Here is a 22,576-nt window from a genome sequence, read left to right as displayed (position 1 = left end):
CTGCTTTTCGCTATCTTTTGCAGTCTTTTATTTAGAAAAAAAAAAGTTTCAGTTCCCTATAGAACATTTGACTTCTTCCTTTTGCTTTGTCATTTATAACCCAATGATCCACACAAAAGGCCATTTCCAACCAGCTTTTCAATAACTCATTATTTTGATCTGCCAGACCCATCTTGAAGAAGAATTTTTCTTGAGGAGGCCAGATCAAGATTTCTTTTTTTGCGGGGAATTTTGATTGTTCCTTCTTTTTAATACCGAAAAATGTAATGTAAGTATTTAATTTAATCAAACCCACTTCTTTCACTACAATTTAGCTAGAACTCAAGTACATTATCTTTCTGCAAAAAGGAAATTAACATTTTACCATTTCAACCATTTCATGTGTTTATTTTTGCCTGTTTATGTTAGTTTATGATGAAAATGTAAAGGCTTTTTTTTTTCATCATTATAATCATCCTTATAAGTAACCGTTGGAGAGGAGAGACTCAACCAGTTCACTATCATATAGGAGCTATTTGTCAGAAATTACATCCAAATCATGGAATGTAGAGTTCAGTTGTTCTTTAAAAACTTGGTTGTCACGTCCGTTTTGGAATTGTGGCGATATTAAATCCATGCTTGGATTGTTCTCAGCCTCACCTGAAAGTGACTTTGGATAAATGAGGCCTTCTAACTGCCTGAATAAATATATAAAGTAAGCATGCTAGCTGACTAAATATAAATGTAAAGAAGACCTATAAACTGATGCTTTCTTGATCTGAACTCTAATGTGGCTGAGTTTTCTGGTTCTGGATCATCTCTGTAAGCAAAGCAGCGAGCTGAATCAATGGGACACAAGGCAGTATTACTTGGAGAAATCTAACGTTTATACAGCTCGTTCAAGGGGAAGACCACGACCCGGACATGAAAAGCCTATGCATCTTATCTGTTATCTTCAGGGTAATCCACAGACAAGAGGGAAGCAAAATAGACACGTACTCAGAAAAGTGGCACAGATGGTTAATAGTGAGAATGATGCATAGATGACACATAATAACACAACACAACAGAGAAAGACCCTCGTCATAACAAAGTATCTGAGTGACATGCATACAGAATGTCGGTTACGGAAGATGTGATGAAAAATGTTGTTACGTTTTTCTTTATGAACTTAGGCTTTGTTTACTATTCTGTGTATGGTCTTGCCACCCTGCTCTTCTTCAGGGTCGTTTTCCCATGCTGCTTTTTGTCGGTTTGGCCCGTTTCTTGACCCCCTGGGGAGCGTCGAGAAGCGAAGGGTTCCAAAAGGCACGGCCGCGACCCCCTTTATGAAATCCTGAGGAACTTCAATCAATAGATCACCATCTGGTTAACAAAATGCTTTTGGTTTAATGGGGGACTGCTGCCCTCAGAAACCCACCAGAAGTGTATAAGAACTCCTGCCGTTAGCCAAGCAGTGGACTTCTCCTTGCAAACCTTTAGAGAGACACAGAGCGAACTCCCCTCTGATTCCTCGGATTATGTATTGTATGCCTATTCTATTGTTTGTTGATCCATATTGTGATGTATCGTTGTTTGTACTATTATTACAAATATATATGACCATAATTGTCCACAAGTACTGTGTGCTTTTTGCGTTACGAAATCTCATCTGCCTTAGACGCAATATCTGGTAAAGGAACTTCGACGACAGAGTAGAGAATTTTCTACTTGGAAAAATTACTAAATATAAATAATAACTAGGAATACTTGACAAATATAAATGTAAAGGAGGTCTTCTAACTAACACAAATTTAAATGTAAGCAACCACACCAGAGCAACATCACCTCCTCATGTTACTCCTTTGCTTTTTTATGTATATTTTTTATTGTGGTTTAAAAATAGATTATGTAGGCCTAAGGCTATGACTGAAATTCATTATTTTCCTAGAAAAGATGAATTACCATGTGATTATATTTAACTGAGGATGTTTACATAATGTAGGCCTATATAAGACGTTTTCATGAAATCTCAAACACAGCGTGCGGATGGTGTGCCTAAATAGTAGATAGTAGATTGTAATGACCACTTTCTGTGTTTCTTCACGTGTCTGTTTGACAGTTTTCGGGAGTGGCGGTTTTAACCTGGACTGAAAGAAATTAACGAACGGAACCAGAGATCACCTTGGTAGGACTGAGATACATTGTCCTGGAAATTACCAACATCAACAAACTTCTTTGTGTGCTTGAATGAAAACAGAAATTGCGATGCCTCTAAGGGGAATTTGTTTCTGTTCATTTGGAATATTATATTTATTTTTGAACAGTTATATTCGTCCCACTACTGGCTACGTGATGAAGAACTGCTGGGTCACACAGAACGCAAAGGCCGACTGTAGGAAATTCGGTTTCAAAGTGTTTCCAAAGGACATTCCAGCAAGAGTCACAAAAATACTCCTGCAGGGAAACAACATTTCTAAACTAAATGAAAGAGATTTGGAAAATTTACCAAATCTGTTGTACATAGACCTGAGTCACAACTTGATCTCCAAGATTGATTCTGGCAGTTTTGTTCGTCAAATCTCTCTAGAGGTGTTGCATTTAGAGAACAATAAGCTTAGAAATATACAGGAGGGTATGTTTGATGGCCTGGTCCATCTCACACTTTTGTGGCTGAATTTCAATCAGATCCAAACAGTAGCACCAGCCTCTTTCAAGTCTCTGAGCAAGCTTATGATTTTGGGCCTAGGCCATAACAAACTGCACAACTTAGCAAACATCTTGCAACATACACCACATTTACACTCCCTAATCATTGCAGCAAACGAGATGTCCACTTTTCATTCATGGGAGCTGTCGAATAAGTCTACAGAACTTGTTACACTTGATCTGTCTCAAAATGAGCTCATGGCCTTTAGGCTCACTGCAGATATCTTTCCCAACCTCACAAGGTTGAACCTTGAGGATAGTATAGAGAATGGTATCGTCTGGGAGATGAATGACACATCGTACCTTAGCAGTGTGTCCGAACTAGATATCAGTGGGGTTCGCTCCTCATTACATGGACTGCAGGACGTTCTCGAGACAATTAACTCCTCACTGAGTTATTTGAAGCTAAACCATGTGAATAACAACCTGCAGGCTCTCATCAATATTTCCTGCAAAAACCCATTGCTGAGTGGATTTGAAATCCGAAATAACGGCATCAAACATATAAGACCAGACATGCTGCACCTCTGCACTAATCTGAAACTGTTGGACATAGGGTTGAATGAAATAACTGAAATCTCAAACAAATCGTTTCAATCTCTTAGGCAGCTTCACACTTTAATCATTCATTCTAACCGTCTCACATCGGTCCCCTATGCCATAAGGAATACTCAAATCTCAAAACTGGATCTCAGCTGCAATAACATCAGTGTGATTGACTGTGATGATTTTGCTAATATGACCGGTCTCAAAGTTCTCCATCTATACAAAAATCATCTTTCGGCTCTCAAGGATTGTGTTTTCAAAGATTTGGTCAATTTAAAGGAACTGATGTTGCAAAACTGCAGCATTGATCAGTTAAACGGCGCCTTAAAAAAAAACATGCCAAATCTTATACATCTTTCTTTATTAAACAATCAACTCACTGTTCTAGATCATGGAGAATTTAAAGCTCTGAATTCCCTCCAGAATTTGACATTAGAAGGGAATAAATTAAACAAACTTAAAAATGGGACTTTTTTTGGACTGTCCAGTCTTACACATCTTTCTCTCCAATCAAATGAAATAACTGAAATTTCAAACGGTGCGTTCGCTGACTTGAAAGCTTTAAAGACTTTGAATTTGAATTGCAATCACCTTAAATATGCATCGGTAGAGCGTATTTCTTATCCACCATTTGTTGAGCTTTCACAACTGGATACATTGCTTTTTACAGCTCAAAAAAAAATCCATAAGAGGGCCCTCCCTCAAAACTTTCTGCATGGCCTGACAAATCTGTCAGTACTAGATATCCGAGGTAACGAATTTGCATCCCTGCACCCACACACCTTCAACTATACTCCTAATTTGAATGAGCTAATTCTGTCTCAAAATGATATCACAGACATTCCGGACAATTTGTTTTCCCCGATTCAAAAACTAAAAAGTCTTTGGATTTCACAGACAAACCTGAGGTCTCTAGATTTTCTGCTCCATGCTAACCTCACAGAGCTGGAGTTCTTGCAGGTGGGAAAGAATGTCTTTTCTGTGATTAGAGAGCCAGTGATGCTGTCCCTAACAGCACTTAATATCCTGGATATGAAGGGTAATAGCTTCACCTGTAATTGTGACAATGCGTGGTTCCTCCAATGGGTAATCAGCAACAAGCAAACACAAGTGGTTGATGCATACAACTTTGAATGCAACTACCCTCCAAACCTTAAGGGAAGAAAACTGTTGGAGATTGGCCTCAGTTCTTGTACAGTAGACATGGGCTTCATCTTTTATATTTCCACGGCATGCACGGTCATCATGACAATAGCAGTCTCCTTCACCCACCATTTCCTGCAATGGCATCTGGTCTATGCGTACTACCTCATGCTGGCTATCCTCTACAACTCAAAGAACAAGGACAAACGTGCTCATCAATACGACGCCTTCGTCTCCTACAACGCAAACGACGAGGGCTGGGTTCTTGGGGAGCTGCTGCCCAAGCTGGAGGACGAGCAGGGCTGGAGACTTTGTCTGCACCACCGAGACTTCCAGCCAGGTGAGGAGTCCTATCCTGAACACCATTTTCACCTCAATTAGCATACATGCTAGCCTACACTATTTCATATATTGTACATGCCAGTTGATATGCTATTAGATATGCTCATGAATTTGGTAGGGGGATTTTTCCTGGCTCAGAATGATTTTCTTTTTTAAATCTTGGCTTTGAATCAAATAATCATCTATACTCTTATCCCTGTCAAATATAAAATATCTAATGTGGCGCAAAACAATGTGTTAAAGTGTAATTCTGGCGAAAATTGGCATGAAAACTAAAATTAAAAAAATACCTCCATGTTATTGGTTAGGGGCCCCGCTAACGCTTCCAAATCTGCATTTTCTAAACACTAATATTGCTCTAAAATAGGGCCAAACCTATGCAGTAGCATATGATTAGGGTCCTTACACATAAAACGAAGCATCAACAACTTAGTTAGCCTACTGCAGTTTATTTTAAAATACAGTTTTCCAAGTCTGTGCCTTACCGGTTGGTCCATGTTTCCAGGAAGTCCATCACACAAATCGATTACCGGCTACCGTAAACAATATGGCTCTGTCACACCAAATTTGTGACAGAGCCTCTATAGATTTGTAAAACAGTACAAATCTCCCCTCTTGATACTTGGCCATTTATAATTGTTGGCGCCTCTATGGAAGTAATTTGGGTTGTTACATTGCTCCGGGCAACTTTGGGCAAGCTCTATATTCGATTATCAACGAAATAACGTTTCGGTTGTGTGGGTTTTCATGCCGGTGTTGTGCCGAAAAGTAATCAGCTGCCAGAAAGTGATTTCAGCCGTGGGAGCCCGCACAGCCTGTTAAAGCCAGGCTATATCGCCTCGAAACGTGTGTGCGGCAGCAAAGTCTGATCAGTCATACTAGTCAATAGCACTACAGGACTATTGTCTGCTGTATTAACACAGATATGCATTTTAAGGTGACAAGACATCGACGTTGTACGGGGATCGACGTCTGATCAGTCATACTAGTCAATAGCACTACAGGACTATTGTCTGTGAGTCAATTATCCTTCTTTATGTTTTTAAACCACTGTAATCGAAATTATTTCTGTGTGTCTTTTTTATACAATAAAACACCTTCACATGGGCAAATATAAGACATTTCAGTCATTTCCCTCCTGCCAGAAAATGATCTCAAGCCCTCTCTTGGTACTGAAATGTTTTATTTATCTTAAAATGAGTTGATAACATTCATGAGTATCACATTACATAGATTATATCCCATCCTGTGTCTATTACCAGCCGAAACACCTTTACATGGGCAAATATAAGACATTTCAACTGTTTCCCTCCTGCCAGAAAATGATCTCAAGCCCTCTCTTCGTACTACTACTGAAATGTTTTATTTGCCCATGTAAAGGTGTTTCAGCTGGTAATAGACACTGGATGGGATATAATCTATGTAATGTGATACTCATGAATGTTATCAACTCATTATAAAACATTTCAGTACCAAGAGAGGGCTTGAGATCATTTTCTGGCAGGAGGAAAAGGACTCCAATGTGTCATATTTTCGCTGATTACAGCTGATAAAAGAGACTGGATTTGTTCTTATCTACGCCACATAGCCCACATGAATGTTATAGTGTCGGTTTGAACCCTAATCTATTTAATGTGATAGGACCTACTCATGAATGTTATCAATTCATTTTTTGAAGAAAAAAACTTCTTCTTGAAAAATCTATAAGATGGGAAAACAATGCATAGTAAGAAAATGCATGTTTTATTGTATAAAAAAGACACAGAAATAATTTTGATTACAGTGGTTTAAAAACATAAAGAAGGATAATTGACTCATGGACATAGTCCTGTAGTGCTATTGACTAGTATGACTGATCAGACGTCGATCCCCGTACAACGTCGATGTCTTGTCACCTTAAAATACATATCTGTGTTAATACAGTTAATACATGTAGTGCTCGGGGTCCGTCGTCTGCTGATTACGTTACACAATATCATTGCCTGTACGCTTGAATAGGCGTACATTGTGATTGGCTGTACGTCGGACAGTTGTGATTGGCTGTTTTGTGCTGTAGCTCTGGCTGTAGTCATAGCAACCACGAGGCAACAGCGAGCACATGTGTGAGCGCGAGTAGGTCTATGGGTGTGTTCGAAACCGCCTACTTGCTTACTGCTTACTACCTACTAAATATTTGGCCTACTTCTCGAATCCTTAAATAATGATTGAGTAATCCATTTGAGTAATCGACGTTCAGAAGACCGTCCTTACTTAACCACCTCAGATGACGTGAATCAAATGACGTGTCAATAACCTACCGGCCGGGCGCCGTTAATAAATATTATAAATAAATATATAAACGTCACATTTAACGTCACAGTACACCTTCAACCTAAGGATCTGCGGTGATATGTTAAAACAATTATTAAACAATTATTAAAAGCACTGCTGCTGCGGCTCCCCGTTTAGCGCCATTGCTTCCACTGTTCTTTTGAATAGACGCAGTGCATTCTGGGGCGGTTGAGTACGTCTAGTATGCTAGCGATGCTTACTCAAAATCTTTCCGGAAGTAGAAGACATTCGGATACTACTCGCTTACCTAAACTCGCTTACTAAGTTCTCGCTTACTCAATTTGACGTCATAGTTAGTAGGAGTAGTAAGCAAGTACGCGGTTTCGAACACACCCTATGTCTAGATTCGGTTTGTGTTGCCAGATTGGGCATATGTCCCGTTTTTCCAGCCTAACGTGATTCAAAGTAGCCAAATCGGGCTGAAAATGTGCCCAATCTGGCAACACGGACGGCTTATCTTAACAGCCAAGATGATTCCGAGGGATGTTTTGTTTTTAGAAGAAAACTATCCATACAGAAAGGTTGGGAATGGTCTATGTTCAAAATGAAAGATCATTATAGGCTCTTTAATTTAAGCCATAAAAACCTTATTGCTGTAGATAGCGTATCGTGTGACGTAATCAGCAGACGACGGACCCCGAGCCGATCTGGAAGCCGAGCCGATATGGTACTTACACCGGCAGCTGATCACTTTTCGGCACAACACCTGTTAGAGTTTCGACTGATGAAGCGAAAGAAAATGTAAAAAATGTAAAAATAAGTGAGGTCAAACGTCTTAAAGCAAATCGGGATGGGATTAAAACGGATGGTCTCTCAGTTTTGATCATCTTTGATGAAGAAAGGTCCGGAAAAGATCTTCATTGGCTACATGTGTTATGGTGTGAGACCGTATGTCCCTCCACCCCTAAGATGTTTCAAGTGTCAAAGATTTGGGCATGTGGCGGCGGTGTGCAAGGGTAAGCAAGATGGCAGATGTGGTGGAGACCATGAATATGGCAAGTGTGAAGAGGGGGCAAAGCTGAAGTGTTGCAATTGTGGAGGGGAACATAGTTCAGCGTACCGCGGTTCTGGAGTGAGCAAAACAACAGAAGAGGTTCAGCGAGCCAGAGTTGCTCAGGGAATTGGCTATGCAGAGGCAGTTAAAAAGGTCTCAAGCAACATCACGGAGGCAACAAGGCAAATCGGAAATAAAATCACAGTTGTAGGGAAATATAAGAGTTGCGATAAGTTGAAGGAGGAAACTCTGATAGTGAATAAAAATGACTTTGTTCTGTTTATGGCAGAGATAATCAACTGCTCAGCACAGACACAAAGCCGAAATTAAAGAATTTAAATCATTGTCAAGTCAGCTGAGAAGTACCTTCATGTGAAAGGGTTACAATGGGAAACTGTTAAAGGTGTTCTTGATGATGATATCCGACAATCTCAGTCATGGCCTGGATCCTCTTAATGGTGTTATTTGTACTTCAGTGGAATACTAGAAGCTTAATAGCTGATGGCCAAGAATTCAAGAAGTACATAGACAATTTGGGAGATAAACCTAATGTAATGTGTATTCAAGAGACATGGTTCTAACCCCAGTTGGATTTTATTATAAAAGGGATATACTGCAGTAATAAGAGATAGGGAACCTGGGAGAGGGGGAGGAGTTGCAACATTTATGCAGTTTTGAGTGAGGTACAAACTGATGTCTGCAAGTACAGACCATGAGGCAATTGTGATCAAGGTATGGACAGATAGAGGCCCTATAGACGTCATTAACTATTATAATCCATGTGGGAAATTATGTCAAGATAAATTAGAGGTTGTTGGGGGGTCATCGCTTGATAGAGTGTTATGGTGTGGGGAATTTAATTCACATAATTCACTTTGGGGAAGTAATGGCACCGATGCAAAGGGCACAGTCATTGAAGAATTTATAGAATATCACAATTTAGTCTGTATTAATTCTGGGGAAGGAATTCGCTATAATAGTAGACTATTGACTACTGACTATTCATCAGATGTTTGGGGCATGATTAGGAGAATGGGGGGGATCAGATGGAATTATGAGATTCCAGTTTTGAGTAATGGGGATACAATGGTTGTTGGACATTTAGAAAAGGCTGAACTCCTAGCTATAACGTTTAAGAAAGTCCATAGTTTAGAGAACCTTTCAGAGGAGGCCCGGCAGTGCAGAATCAGAACTGTAATGAAAAATCCAAGAATTGTGGACAGAGCAGAAATGTCTGGAGATCCCTTAGACCTACACTTCAGTATGTTTGAGTTGAAGAAAGCAATTGCTAGGGCTCGTCAAACCACTCCTGGGAAAGATGGTGTTTGTTATGCTATGTTTGAACACACACTGGAAAAAGGGTTTTAAGCCGTACTTCATCTGATTATTATTTTGTAATTCAATTCAAATAAACATTTTTTGTTTTATTTTTAAAAAAACTTTTTTTTATTTCAAAATACTGTGAAATATAGATATTTTTAATTGGTAGCTCAATTAAGAAATATCCATTTTGATAAATGTAAAATTTTAAGGTTGTGTATTCAACTGATTAATAATTTTGTCATTCAATCCAAAAAATTTTTTTTGGTTTTCTTCCTAAAACACTGTTATATTTGATTAGGAGCTCAATTTAGAAATATTTGTTCAGACAAATGTACAATTTCAAGGTTACGTACAAGCCTGCGCATGCGCATTAAATACAAAGACGCTTACGACTACTGGACCAAACCGCAGTGTTGCCAACTTAGCGATTTTGTCGCTATATTTAGCTACTTTTCAGGCCCCTTTGGCGACTTTTTTTCAAAACAGCGACAAGCGACAAATCTAGCTTATTTTTCAGCTGCTATTGGTGACTTTTGGCGACTTTTTGAGGTGAAAGCACTAGCCTTGACCAGAGTGACGATGACTCACTGGTTCTGTGAGCTAGGACAGTCTGTCTGTGTCTGGAGGGAGGTCTGGAGTAGGTCTAACTCTACCATTTAGATTGTTAATATATATTGTATATAGTGTGGCGGCAGTAGCTCAGGTGGTAGAGCGGGTTGGCTGGTAACCTGAAGGTTGTTGGTTCACCAAGCAGAGTATCGAGATGTCTTTGACAAAGCACCCTGACTGATGCGATGTCGAATCCAGACAGAAGCGCCCCAAGGCCATGAAGCGGCCAGAGGCGAGCGGGAAAAAATGATGATGATGATGTATACAAAAATATGTTATGTTTAAAAATGTTCATGTTTAAATGAGAAACAATTGTTTGATTAAATTGTAATCTTTTTGATTGGATAAAACAAATTATTTCTGATAGATATTTCTTAAATGAGAAACAATTGTTGGAGTGAATCAATATCTTTTTGTTTAGGATTTAACATACGATTTAAATGTATTAACTTCATTCAAAGAATAGAATTATACTTGGTGCCAAGTTGTATTATTTTGTTTTTATGAACATAGGAAATATTGTTTGAGGCAAGCTATATATTTGTCATTGGCTCAAGTTATGTAATATAGATGTGAACCATTACCCTTGTTTTTTTTAATTGGTTCAACAGAAGGCTTTTTCCAGTGCATGACAGAGAACTCTTTATCCGTAGTGTTAAAATTGTTCAATAGGGTTTGGGATTCTGGCCAACTTCCATCAGTGTGGAAACAAGCAATTATAATTCCTGTTCCAAAACCAGGGAAAGACCCCTCAGATCCATCTATTTATAGACCAATTGCATTAACATCGCATTTGTACGGAAGAGGATTAGGGCCACACATGTAAAAAAAAATTAAGTTCTGACTTTATTCTCAGAATTCTGAGAAAAAAGTCAGAATTCTGACTTTAATCTCAGAATTCTGAGAATAAAGTCAGAATTCTGACTTTAATCTCAGAATTCTGACTTTAATCTCAGAATTCTGAGAATAAAGTCAGAATTCTGATTTTAATCTCAGAATTCTGACTTTATTCTCAGAATTCTGAGATTAAAGTCAGAATTCTGACATTAATCTCAGAATTCTGAGAAAAAAGTCAGAATTCTGACTTCAAAGTCAATGAGAAAAAAGTCAGAATTCTGACTTCAAAGTCAGAACTACGGGTATCTGTAAGGACCAACCTCCGTGGGAGAGACACTTTGCTTTATGCAGTTGGAGGAAACCTATGGAAAGCCAAGAAGGCCACAATCCGGCCCTAGAATGGCGCGGTAAAAGTGCACGTCCCATAGCCAACTCACCAAGCTCACCAAGTCCAGTATTCAGAATTCAAAGCATTTTCTTCTGAGTGCGCTAGAACGGTGCCAATTATTGTCGTGTTTGCATTGTAATGCACAACTTTGCCCCTCCCCGTTATAAAATAACGTGCATCCCAACAACTTTAGCCAATGCAGGCTCCTATTGCTTTACCAGTTAGTGTGTCTGTGTGTGTGTGTGTGTGTGTGTGTGTGTGTGTGTGTGTGTGTGTGTGTGTGTGTGTGTGTGTGTGTGTGTGTGTGTGTGTTGTCATGTAGGCTATAGATATAGATCGATTGTCTTGGCTTGCTTGCATCCATGAAATATTGTAATGTTATGGCCTAGCTGGCTACTGCATATCGAGAACAATCTGGGGATGAGGGCATCCCCGAATATTGACGGGTATTTCGCACACTGCCATCTCAATATGACTAATAGCCGCGGCTATTAGTTCCATACGGATTCCGTACGGAATTCTTGCACTTTTACCGCGCCATTCTAGGGCCGGATTGTGGCCTTCTTGGCTTTCCATAGGTTTCCTCCTACTGCATAAAGCAAAGTGTCTCTCCCACGGAGGTTGGTCCTTACAGATACCCGTAGTTCTGAGATTAAAGTCAGAATTCTGAGATTAATGTCAGAATTCTGACTTTTTTCTCAGAATTCTGAGAAAAAGTCAGAATTCTGACATTAATCTCAGAATTCTGAGATTAATAGTCAGAATTCTGACTTTTTATCTCAGAATTCTGAGATTAATGTCAGAATTCTGAGATTAAAGTCAGAATTCTGACTTTTTTCTCAGAATTCTGAGAATAAAGTCAGAACTTAATTTTTTTTACATGTGTGGCCCTAATCCTCTTCCGTACATTTGTGCAAGATAATGGAGAGAATGGTCACAGAGAGCCTTACGTACTTCCTGGAAAGTAAAGCTCTTTTGTCTCCGTATCAAAGTGGGTTCCGTAAGGGTCGGATTACTATTAAAAACACAAGTAGCGAAGGGATGTACATGCATCATGGATCAGCCGACTAGGAACAGCAGAAGAGAAAAGGGAGACTGACCGACAGAGAGGCCAGACACGAATAAATGTTGGGCGAGCTTCTCAGGAATAGCGTGAACTGAAAGAAAAAGAAGACTGCAAATCGGATGCCAATTTTGCCGTGCTGCTCTTGTAAGTACCCTTGGATGCACTTTTTTCTCTCTTTATTGTGGCTTTCTTGATGTTGATAGTCTCTGTAAAAATGTGTTTGCGCAAACCGTTTTGTTGTGAGCCCTGTAGGTTTCTAGCTTGCTTGCTTGCTGGGGTGTTAGCGTAGGCTACTCGCTACAAAACACGTTTGTTTCCATGGTTGTTTTGCTGTTCTTCTGTCTCGTCCCCCAGATACAGGCTAAATCCCTGAATCAAGGTTCTTGTTTATTTAGATCACTGGACCGCTATTTGAATCCCTCTGATTTTTCTAAGAGTGTAGCCTATATCATGTGATACGTCCGGCTGGCCATATAATGCAGCACCCTGCACGAGAGTTTCTAGTTAGCACATATTCGTAACAGAACTGTTACATTTTACGAGATGTGAACCTCCATTATAGATTAACCATGTTACCTTTGGTGTAGTTCCCCGCGTGTAAACATGTTTGAATAAGATTGCTTTGAATAAGATTTTTTTGCAAACAGCATTGTTGCCACCACCCAGATCCAAAATTGTGCGGGTTTCAAGCAACAAGTGTCACTCGGAAACCTTAATCCAGAGAACCCTCAAGAAGATGATGCACAATAACCAAATGGAAAAAAAAAAAAACACGAAGAACTGTCACTTGCATTTTTTTCAATGCACAAAATAAATATTTTTCTAACCAAAAATGGTGTATTATTGAACAACTGAAAGAAAGGTGGTGCAAACATCTGTTATCGAAAAAAGGGAAACATTTTAAAACTACATAAAATAATGTTGATTTACAATGTTTATTTGTAAACATTTAAAGGTAAACATAAATGTGTCCCTAATCTTCCGGACACAGCATCTGGCTATGACAACTCTCCTGCGGGGACTGGCGACAGCATACCCTCTCGATGTCTGAATCCATCTCCCTGTAATTCCAAGTTCACAAGTGACGTACATGAGCAGATACATAAATGTACAATTGCTGCGCAAATGGTTCATGCTATCGTTATGTATTAGGTTGGCCAACACTCTTACACCGATCGTTCTGTTCAACAACCAAAGATAAAACAATTCTAGTCTAGGATATAACATCTCCCCGTCAGAAGGATGGGTTTATGTTTATTGTAACACTACACAAATACATGATTTCAAAGTGTATAACCTTGTCTACTTTTTATGAACACCTTCCTCGGACAATAATCCAGCAATTCGCCGGCTTCTTTGAAAACAAATCATGCACATGGCTGGCGTAAATGTGGGTGGGGAAGGGTCGTCAACGCGTTGTTATGACAGTGTTGTAAAATGCCTTCTCCGAAGCTGTACTGGGAGCTGTGTAGAGAAAAGTGCGAGCGCAAACTGAGAAAACAGCGAAGAAATGGCCGATCCTGCATAGTGGGCCTTTAAGGAACTGGAATATGTTGCCATCAAACTTGCATCTGTGTCAACCATTCTGATAGAGACAGCTCCTGCAACTACAACTTTTTTGATGTATGTAGATCTGGAAAAAAATCTTTCCAGGTCTTGCTGCCATATTTAAAAAATTATTTCAGGGGAAACAGATGTTATTTGGTGATTTTCCATCATTCGAATACCTTTGTGCTGAAATGCCCCAGAGTTCTCTTATCAATTATTTACAGGCCACCCACATGACTTTACAGAATTATTTTCTAGCATCTCCACAGACGTTGACTGTCTAGTTTTAACTGCTAACTTCAATTTTCATACTGATGATTTGAATGACTTTTGCAAAAAGACTTTCTCAACTGTCTCAACATGTGAAAGAGGCTACTCATTGTAAGGGGCACACTCTAGACCTGGTTATCACAAGGGGCCTCAATGTTTCTGATCTCTCTGTGACTGGTCCTTCATTGTCTGACCTTTGTGTTTTCTTTAATATATATTTTATTCCCGCCATACAGACAAAATCAAATACGGTCAAAAAACGGTATATCAATGAACATTCTAATGTACTTTTTAAAAAGGCCATCTCCTTGCTACCACCTCTCAACCCATGTTCTGCTGATGATCTTGTAGAAAGCTTTAATTTGAAAATTCTGAAAGTCTTAGATGTCACTGCACCTTATCAGGTTAAAACAATTTATTGAAAGCAAAAGGCACACTGGAGAACTGCTGCTTCTTTAACAGCCCAGAAAAAAGAATGCAGGAAGGTTGAATGCATCTGCCGTAAAACAAAACTTCATGACATCTATAAAGACCCTTCGTGCCTACAATTTAGGCGTAAAAAGTCCTTGAGAAACATTTTCTCCAATATCATTAAAACCAATACTAATAATGCAAAAACCTTATTTGCAACTGTTGACAGATTGACCAACCCCCAAACGCAAATTCCAACTGATCTCCATTCCACGCAGGAATGCAATGAGTTTGCAGCATTTTATACCGATAGAATTGAAGGCATCAGACACGCCATCAATATCTCCAGTTTAAACAAAAATGTTGGACTACCACTCTGGTCAGGCAAAAGTAACGCGGAAATTATGACATGCTTTAATGTCATAGACTCTAAAACCCTTGTGGAAACAGTGACACAACTAAAGCCATCCACCTGTAACCTTGATACTTTACCGACCAACTTCTTTAAGAATGTTTTTGACTGCCTAGCAAGACTTATTGCAAATAGTTAACAACTCCCTCCCATCAGGCAATTTCCCAAAAGCCTTGAAAACTGCAGTTATTAAACCCCTTTAAAAAAGCGGAGCCTACATGCCTCTATTATTAACAACTACAGACCAATATCAAATCTACCCTTCATAAGTAAAATCATTGAGAAAGTTGTCCTCCAGCAACCTAATCACTTCCTGGCATCAACCGGTTGCTATGACATCATCCAATCAGGATTTCGACCTCTTCACAGCACCAAGATCGCCCTTATGAAGTTGTAAACTACATCCGTCTTAACACAGACTCTGGTAAAACCTCAATACTAATTTTACTAGACCTCAGTGCTGCATTCGACACTGTAGACCATACAATACTTTTGGACGGATTAGAAAACTGGCTGGGGCTTTCCAGCACAGTCTTAAGTTGGTACCCTACCTACAAAATAGGAACTACTTTGTTTCCATTGGCGACTTTGTATCAGAATCAACCAACATGGACATTTGGAGTCCAGCAAGGTTCGATCTTAGGACCCTCTTTATTCAACATCTAAATCCTCCCACCAGGGCAAATCATGCAAATAACAATATTGACCATCATTGCTATGCTGATGACACACTAATCTATGTATCGCTATCACCAAATGATTATTGGCCTATAGATCTGCTGTGCCAGTGCATTGAGTCAAAGACTGGATGTGCCGAAATTTCCTTCAACTAAATGAGGATAAAACCGAGATAATTGTATTTGGTGCTAAAACGGAAAGGCTTAAAGTAACCCAACCTTCACTCTCTGTCCCTAAAAACCTAAATCAAAGCCAGAAATCTAGGGGTTATCATGGATTCGGATTTACATTTCGACATTCACATCAAATCAGTTACAAAATCTGCATATTATTACCGTAAAAATGTAGCAAGACTTAGAGGGCTCATGTCCACCGAAGACTTACAAAATCTTTATTAGCCTTTATCACTAGTAAGCTTGATTACTGCAATGTTCTCCTTACAGATCTCCCCATAAAAACTCTAAGGAAACTTCAGCTTGTTCAGAATGCTGCTGCTAGAGTTCTAACAAATAGCAAAAAAATTTAACATATTACACCAATTCTTAAATCGTTACATTGGCTTCCTGTAGGGCAGAGAATTGATTTTAAAATCATTTTGCTAACCTATAAATCCCTACATGGGTTAGGGCCAAAATATTTAACTGATATGCTTCCACTACATAAGCCTTCTACACCACTTAGATCTTCTGAGACCAATCTGTTAATTATCCCTAGAGTAAACAAGAAACACGAGTTACTATGCAACAAATAGCTGGAGTAAACTCCCTGAGGATTCCACACTTGCCCCAACTCTGACCACTTTTAAAACAAGACTGAAGACTGTTTGCTTTCTGCTAAATCTTAAATACATTGCACTTTACCGTTTATTTTCTACTTTATTACTGAAAATGCCTTTTTAACTTTGCCTTTATTTTCTATTTTAGAGGTACATGATCTGATACCAGAGAGAAAGAATAAGGGTTTGAGACCCGAGTTCTGTCTGGGTTAGAGTCCTAGAATCCGGGTTGGAGTCCCAGAATCTGGCTTGAGTCCCAGAGAATGTCCTTTAGGTCGGGTTGGAGTCCCAGAGAAAGGACCAAGTTCCTTTTAGGTCGGGTTTGAGTCTCAGAGAAAGGACCAAGTTTCTTTAGGTTGGGTTGGAGTCGTGTCGTGGGTACCAGAGACATGATCTTTGAAGGGTTTGAGACCCGAGTTCTATCAGGGTTAGAGTCCTAGAATCCATGTTGGAGTCCCAGATAAAGGAACAAGTTCCTTAACGTCGGGTTGGAGTCCCAACGTGGGTACGAGAGGGACTGTTTATCTGAACTTAAATACATTGCACTTTCTAATATGTTTTTTTAACTCTGCCTTTATTTTCCATCCATTATACTCATTTTTTCCACATGTTTTCTATTATTTAACTATCATTTATTTTATTGTGTGTGCAGAAGTTCTTCAAGGAAAGTGATCAAATCCGTGGAATAGCTTTTAAGAGACTTTATTTGTTATAAAGTATTTCGGTATGGTAAACTAATACGATGGAGCAAAAGGAGGTTGAAGCGTATCTTAAAGGCCCACTATGCAACTTCGGGAATTTCTTCGCTGTTTTCTTGGTTTTGGCACGCACATTTCTCTACACAGCGCCCCCTACAGCTTCGTAGTAGATATTTTACAACACTGTCCTAACAACTCGTTGACGACCCTTCCCCATGCACTTCTACGCGAGCCATGTGCATTTGTTTTCAAAGAAGCCGGCGAATGCGTGGAGCCATGTCCGAAGTAAATGTTCATAAAGTGTAGGCAAGGTTATACATTTTTAAAATGGTGTATTTGTATTGCAATAAACATAAAGCCATCCTTTTTTTAGTTGACGGGGAGAATTTATATCCTAGATTATAATTGTTTTATCTTAGGTTGAACAGAAAAATCAGTGTGAGAGTGTTGGCCAACATAATAATCTAAATAAACAAGAACCTGGATTCGGGGATTCAGTCTGTATCTGGGGGACGAGACAGACGAACAGCAAAACACCAATGGTGTTTATATGGTTGCAACCAAGCAAGCTAGAAACATACAGGGCTCACAACAAAACGGTCGAGAAAACAATTTTTACAGGGCTCACAACAAAATGGTTGAGCAAACACATTTGTACAGAGACTATCAACATCAAGAATACCACGAGGACAAAGTTCACCCAAGGGTACTTTCAATTTCAAAAGCAACACGGCCAAGTCGGAGTCTGATTTGAAGTCTTCTTTTTCTTTCAGTTCACGCTATTCCTGAAAAGCTTGCCCAACGTTTACTCGTGTCTGGCCTCTCTGTCGGTCAGTCTCCCTTTTCTCTTCTTCTGTTCCTCCGACATTGGGTTTCTCTGTCTCTTTTTAGTCGGCTGATCTATGATGAATGTAACAATCCCTTAGTTACTTGTGTTTATATCGAGCCGGTTCCGTGTTTGGGGGTCTGTGCCGCAAAGCAATTCGTTACTTCGCGAGACCCGAGACTCCCGCGAGAGTGGGCGGCGGGTCGCCGGCAGAAACATATTCATTTTCTCCGCCAAGATGCGCAAGGGGGAGTTGAAACAACGAACAATCGAACAAAAATGTATAATGGAACCATCGCAATGACTCCTAGCCTGTTATATTAAGGTAAATCAAGCCAAAAAAGTTGCATAGTTCCCCTTTCACTCGTGTCTGATCACTTTTCTGGTCCATTCTTCTTTTGTTCCACCGACAGTCGCCTCTTGGGTCCCTTATCAGTCGATTGATCCATGATGAATGCAACAATTGCCTCGCAACTGGCTGTTTATATCTAGCCGGTGCCATGTTTGGGTGTGTGTCTGTGCCGTAAAGCATTTTCGAAACTACAATCTGACTACATTTTCGAGGATACTTCCGCTGCGTCACATCCGGATTGGCTCGGTCCGAACAGATCAAGTTGCATATGCGCTTTTTCACTGGAGAGGCGACATGGGTAAATGACACACCCACCAATCGACCCAGAAATGGATGCAGAACCATCAGCATAACTCTCAACCTGCATACTTAATGTAATTTTGGCTAAAAAAGTTGCATAGTGGGCCTTTAACACGTGCTGAGGGTCTCCTAGCTGATCAATAAACATTAACCCTGTCCAATAGATGCCGAGAAGATTCTGGCCTGCTCTGGCTCAAACCGTCTGTTATGGTCTGATCCGCATGGCCCGGAAGTAGTGGGAGGAGCCGGTGTGACGTATTTCCCTCGGCTTCCTCACTTGTCTGTGGTGCTGCCTTCTGTGGATGGAGCTGTTATTGCAGCCTTCAGTGAGGTCCTGCTCCCCTTGTGGCTATGTATAGTATTTACTGCTTATATGTTTGATCCTGCTTCCTAGGGTCTATGTGTGGGTAGCTTAGGTTCTTAAAATACGTAGCATGTGATAATGTTTAGATGTGAAGCACTTTGATTCTGCCTTGTGTATGAAAAAGTGAAAAGTGCTATATAAATAAGCAATCTTCACGGATGGCTAAAATTGACTGACTCACTTGTAAGACTTTTTATTTATATTGCAAGTCTGATGGCAGACGAGCTCAGAATGGTGCGTTTCCTTTTCTTTCAATTAATTTGTTTAAATCAATCATGTTTCTTGAGTTTGGGATCTGTAGGCGAGCAACCAACGTGAACTCGGTAGAATTTCATAACCATAACGAAAGAGGAAGCATGGTGTAACTACGCCCATCACAGTTATTGGTTTCTGGCCCAGTATCTGTGCCGTCTCACCCAAGAAGCTCTGCTATAACAGTTGGACTGCTGGACCTGAGACGACTGACTGGTCTTAGGCAACTAAGATCAGTTTGGCTAATGCGAGAATTGACCACGTGGCTGGAAAAGCTATTTATATAATAAACAGAGTTTAGAATAAGGACTAATCAAAATTATTTAAATCGATAACATTTATGTATTTCGGGGACATGCGATCGTGGCCTACTAATTCATAGGATTCATAGCTCTGAGAGAGCGGCAGCACAAGAACGTTTCATAAGAACTGAATCCTTACTGGTTGGAATTGTCGCAATGAAGAAGTTTATTCTGGTTGCCATATAAATTATTATTGATGTTAGCCCTTCATTCCTTAGCGCTGTGACGTAACAAAGCTACAGTTTGTTGTTTTACTTTTATAATATTTCAATGTATTTTCACTGACCAATGCTTTTCAGGTAAACCCATCATGGAAAACATAACAGATGCCATCTATGGCAGCCGGAAGACTATCTGTGTGGTCAGTCGTGATTACCTGGAGAGTGAATGGTGCTCCAGGGAGATCCAGGTTGCCAGGTAAGAACCCAGAGTTTACATGCATGACCAGATTATGGTTGATCATTAATTCAGCTTCACATGTGTATTTGTGGTCTTATTGTACGACCCTCATACATCCTTCCTCAAAATGCAAAGTTCAATGGACCAAAGCCTAAATTACACATTTACAGACGTGCTATAACGCACTAACCACTAAGCCAGAAGTTTGCAACCGGCTATCCAAGTTAGTTTAGAAAAGGAAAAAGATGGTATGGCAATAATACAGTGCATAAGGGCCAAAACAATGCTGCTTTAAATTATTTTCCCGCAATGTTTCTGATTAACTGCCCCTGGTGCCTGTGCTGTCTGTGCAAAGAGTCCTGCATTTACCTTAAGAGCAGGGCACCCAATTATCTCCAACACATATGTAATCTAAAAGAACCACAGGGGATTAAACGATTAAATCACAACATCGCCATGGGTTTATTTTCTCATAACTGACTTGCTGATCAATGATTGGCTTAATCAATGCATGGACAATGTAGCAAGTTGAAAATGTGTCAAAAACAATCAAGTAAAGTACTTGAGTATAGTCATAAAGTATTTCCACTCAAGGACCAATACAACCATGTAGATAAGTATGGTTTGTGTGATGCTGGGTGGGACGGGTTGCCCAGGGGTACAATGAAGTCTTCATATGGGAATGAGCCCAGGCCTATGGCAAGCCGAATTGTCATTTATTAACTAAGTTTGACTATCCGGAATTAACATTGTAGATATCAACAACTTCTTTCTGACTAGTCGTTATTACATTTTGAATAGTTGGAATTTTGATTCAAGATATCTGTAACGTAATTGTGACTAGTCGAAACGACAGATAGAGATATCTGTAATTCAGTTTTGACTAGGCGAAACTGAATTACAGATATCTGCAATGACGTCACCGAAAAAGACATTCAACTCGTCACACATCTTAAATGACAATTGCAGATATCTGTAATTCAGTTTTGACTAGGCAGAATGAAAGTTAAAGATATCTCAAACGTCATTTGAGGGGAATTATTGGGCGTGATATTTTAGATATCCAGAAATAAGGATGAGGAGGAGGATGAGGTAATTTCCCCATGCCGCCATCAAAGAAGAAGTTCGTTCATTTCCTTATATCTATGAGAAAGGAGCAGTCATGGCGTTGGCTGTAATTGAAAAAAACATCAGAAAATGCCATGAAATTTAAAATTGATAAATTGAATTGTGTGAATGATGATTTGAACGACAACGACCTGCTCCGCTCCCGCCTAAAGCAGGAGGCGGTCCTATAATTTATCATTACAGATATCTGAAACGTCATTTTGCCTAGTCAAAACTCAAGTTCAAGATATCTGTAATTAGATTTTGAATAGGCGGAATGAAAGTTACAGATATCTACAATTTTAGATATCTCTAATCAAAATTCCTTTCAAGATATCTATAACTTCATAATAGATATCTACAACATCATTATGACTAGTCGTATCTCCAGTTAGAGATATCTACAACGTCTTTTTGACTAGTCGTAACTCCAGTTAGAGATATATACAACGTCATTTCGCCTAGTCAAAACTTAATTTAAGATATCTGAAAAGGGACATGTAGATATCTTGAATTGAGGTGAATTAAAGATATCTTGAACTGGAATTATAGATATCTAGTCAGAATCAAATTGTAGATATCTCAAACTGGAATTACAGATATCTACAATTCAGTTGCAGATATCCGTAATTCACAAAGTGGATATCCGCAACTGAATTGTAGATATCTGCACTGAGAAACTCCATAGACATGAATGGCGAAAATGACGTCATTTCGCCTAGGAGGAATGTTTTTTGTGGATATCTGAAATGACAATTGTGGATAGGAGGAATGTAGTTGCGGATATCCGAAATGATAGTTTTGACTAGGCAAAACTGAATTGCAGACATCTGCAACACATATCCAGTCTAGCGAATTTATGTCAAATCGGCTTGCCATACAGGTCAACCTTCACCTAATGGTTAAACAGCTCACATATAAAAAAACCTCTTCCATTTCCCCAGCTTCCGGCTGTTTGACGAGCAGAAGGACGTGCTGATCCTGGTGTTCCTGGAAGAAATTCCAATGCAGCAGCTGTCTCCATACTACCGGATGAGGTGGCTCCTCAAGAGGCAAACGTACCTGAGCTGGTCCCACGCATTAGCACACCCAAACCTGTTCTGGGAGAAGCTCCGGCAGGCCCTGGAGACCCGAGAGCACCCAATGGGTGAGCATATACGGCTCACTGTGGAGGACGGACCCCCTGGAGAGAGACCAGGGCCCCGTATCCCGATAGCATCGTTAGCCTAAGTGGATCGTGAAGTGCGTTGTACGAGCATCGTACAGTTTTCACACCGTTGCCCGAAAGCATCATTGGTTACGAACGTCGTGAAAATGCTCGTAGCTAACGAAAACTCCAGGAGTACTCGTAGGAAGCTTAGAGCATCGTTAGCCTACTATAGCCTTAGTGGCGTCACCAGCGGAAATTCAGTGTATTGTGTTGTATTGGATGGGTTTTATTAAAACACATCCAATACCACGGAATGCCCAGCTGGCACAAATTCGCAACCAAAAACAGTGGTTACCGCCGATATTTTACTCATAGACTACTGTTAGATTTAAACAGCAAAGATAGAGACATGTTAGCAGTCAACAACAACATAATTTAATGCAGCAATTTAAAATTCCAAAAATACATGCACAGCTGAAATGTACC

At 39.8% G+C, this 22,576-nt stretch overlaps 1 protein-coding gene across 6 annotated transcripts; it reads left to right on the top strand.

Moving 5' to 3' along the window:
- Nucleotides 1–22,423, top strand: LOC115533310 (toll-like receptor 13). Of its 6 annotated transcripts, none has more exons than XM_030343758.1 (5): nt 71–263; nt 2,081–2,146; nt 4,552–4,696; nt 19,734–19,851; nt 21,885–22,413. In XM_030343758.1, the coding sequence occupies exons 4-5, from the start codon at nt 19,745–19,747 to the stop codon at nt 22,168–22,170; spliced, it is 393 nt and encodes a 130-aa protein (XP_030199618.1). In that variant the 5' UTR covers nt 71–263; nt 2,081–2,146; nt 4,552–4,696; nt 19,734–19,744; the 3' UTR covers nt 22,171–22,413. The 6 variants fall into 6 exon arrangements, with proteins under 6 accessions (XP_030199615.1, XP_030199614.1, XP_030199617.1 ...); XM_030343756.1 differs by having other exon boundaries at nt 71–268; XM_030343755.1 differs by having other exon boundaries at nt 1–263; nt 2,081–4,696; nt 21,885–22,423.
- Nucleotides 22,424–22,576: the final 153 nt, after the last annotated feature.

Source organism: Gadus morhua, chromosome 20, assembly GCF_902167405.1.
Source record: "Gadus morhua chromosome 20, gadMor3.0, whole genome shotgun sequence".
Lineage (NCBI taxonomy): Eukaryota > Metazoa > Chordata > Actinopteri > Gadiformes > Gadidae > Gadus > Gadus morhua.
This window is presented reverse-complemented; position numbering and strand designations above follow the sequence as displayed.

Excerpts from the sequence above, each read along its gene's own strand:
- LOC115533310 (XM_030343755.1), top strand. The coding sequence starts at position 2,209 with ATGAAAACAGAAATTGCGATGCCTCTAAGGGGAATTTGTTTCTGTTCA. Across the intron at positions 4,697-19,733 it reads CCACCGAGACTTCCAGCCAG|GTAAACCCATCATGGAAAAC; the intron begins GTGAGGAGTCCT and ends AATGCTTTTCAG. Across the intron at positions 19,852-21,884 it reads AGGGAGATCCAGGTTGCCAG|CTTCCGGCTGTTTGACGAGC; the intron begins GTAAGAACCCAG and ends CCATTTCCCCAG.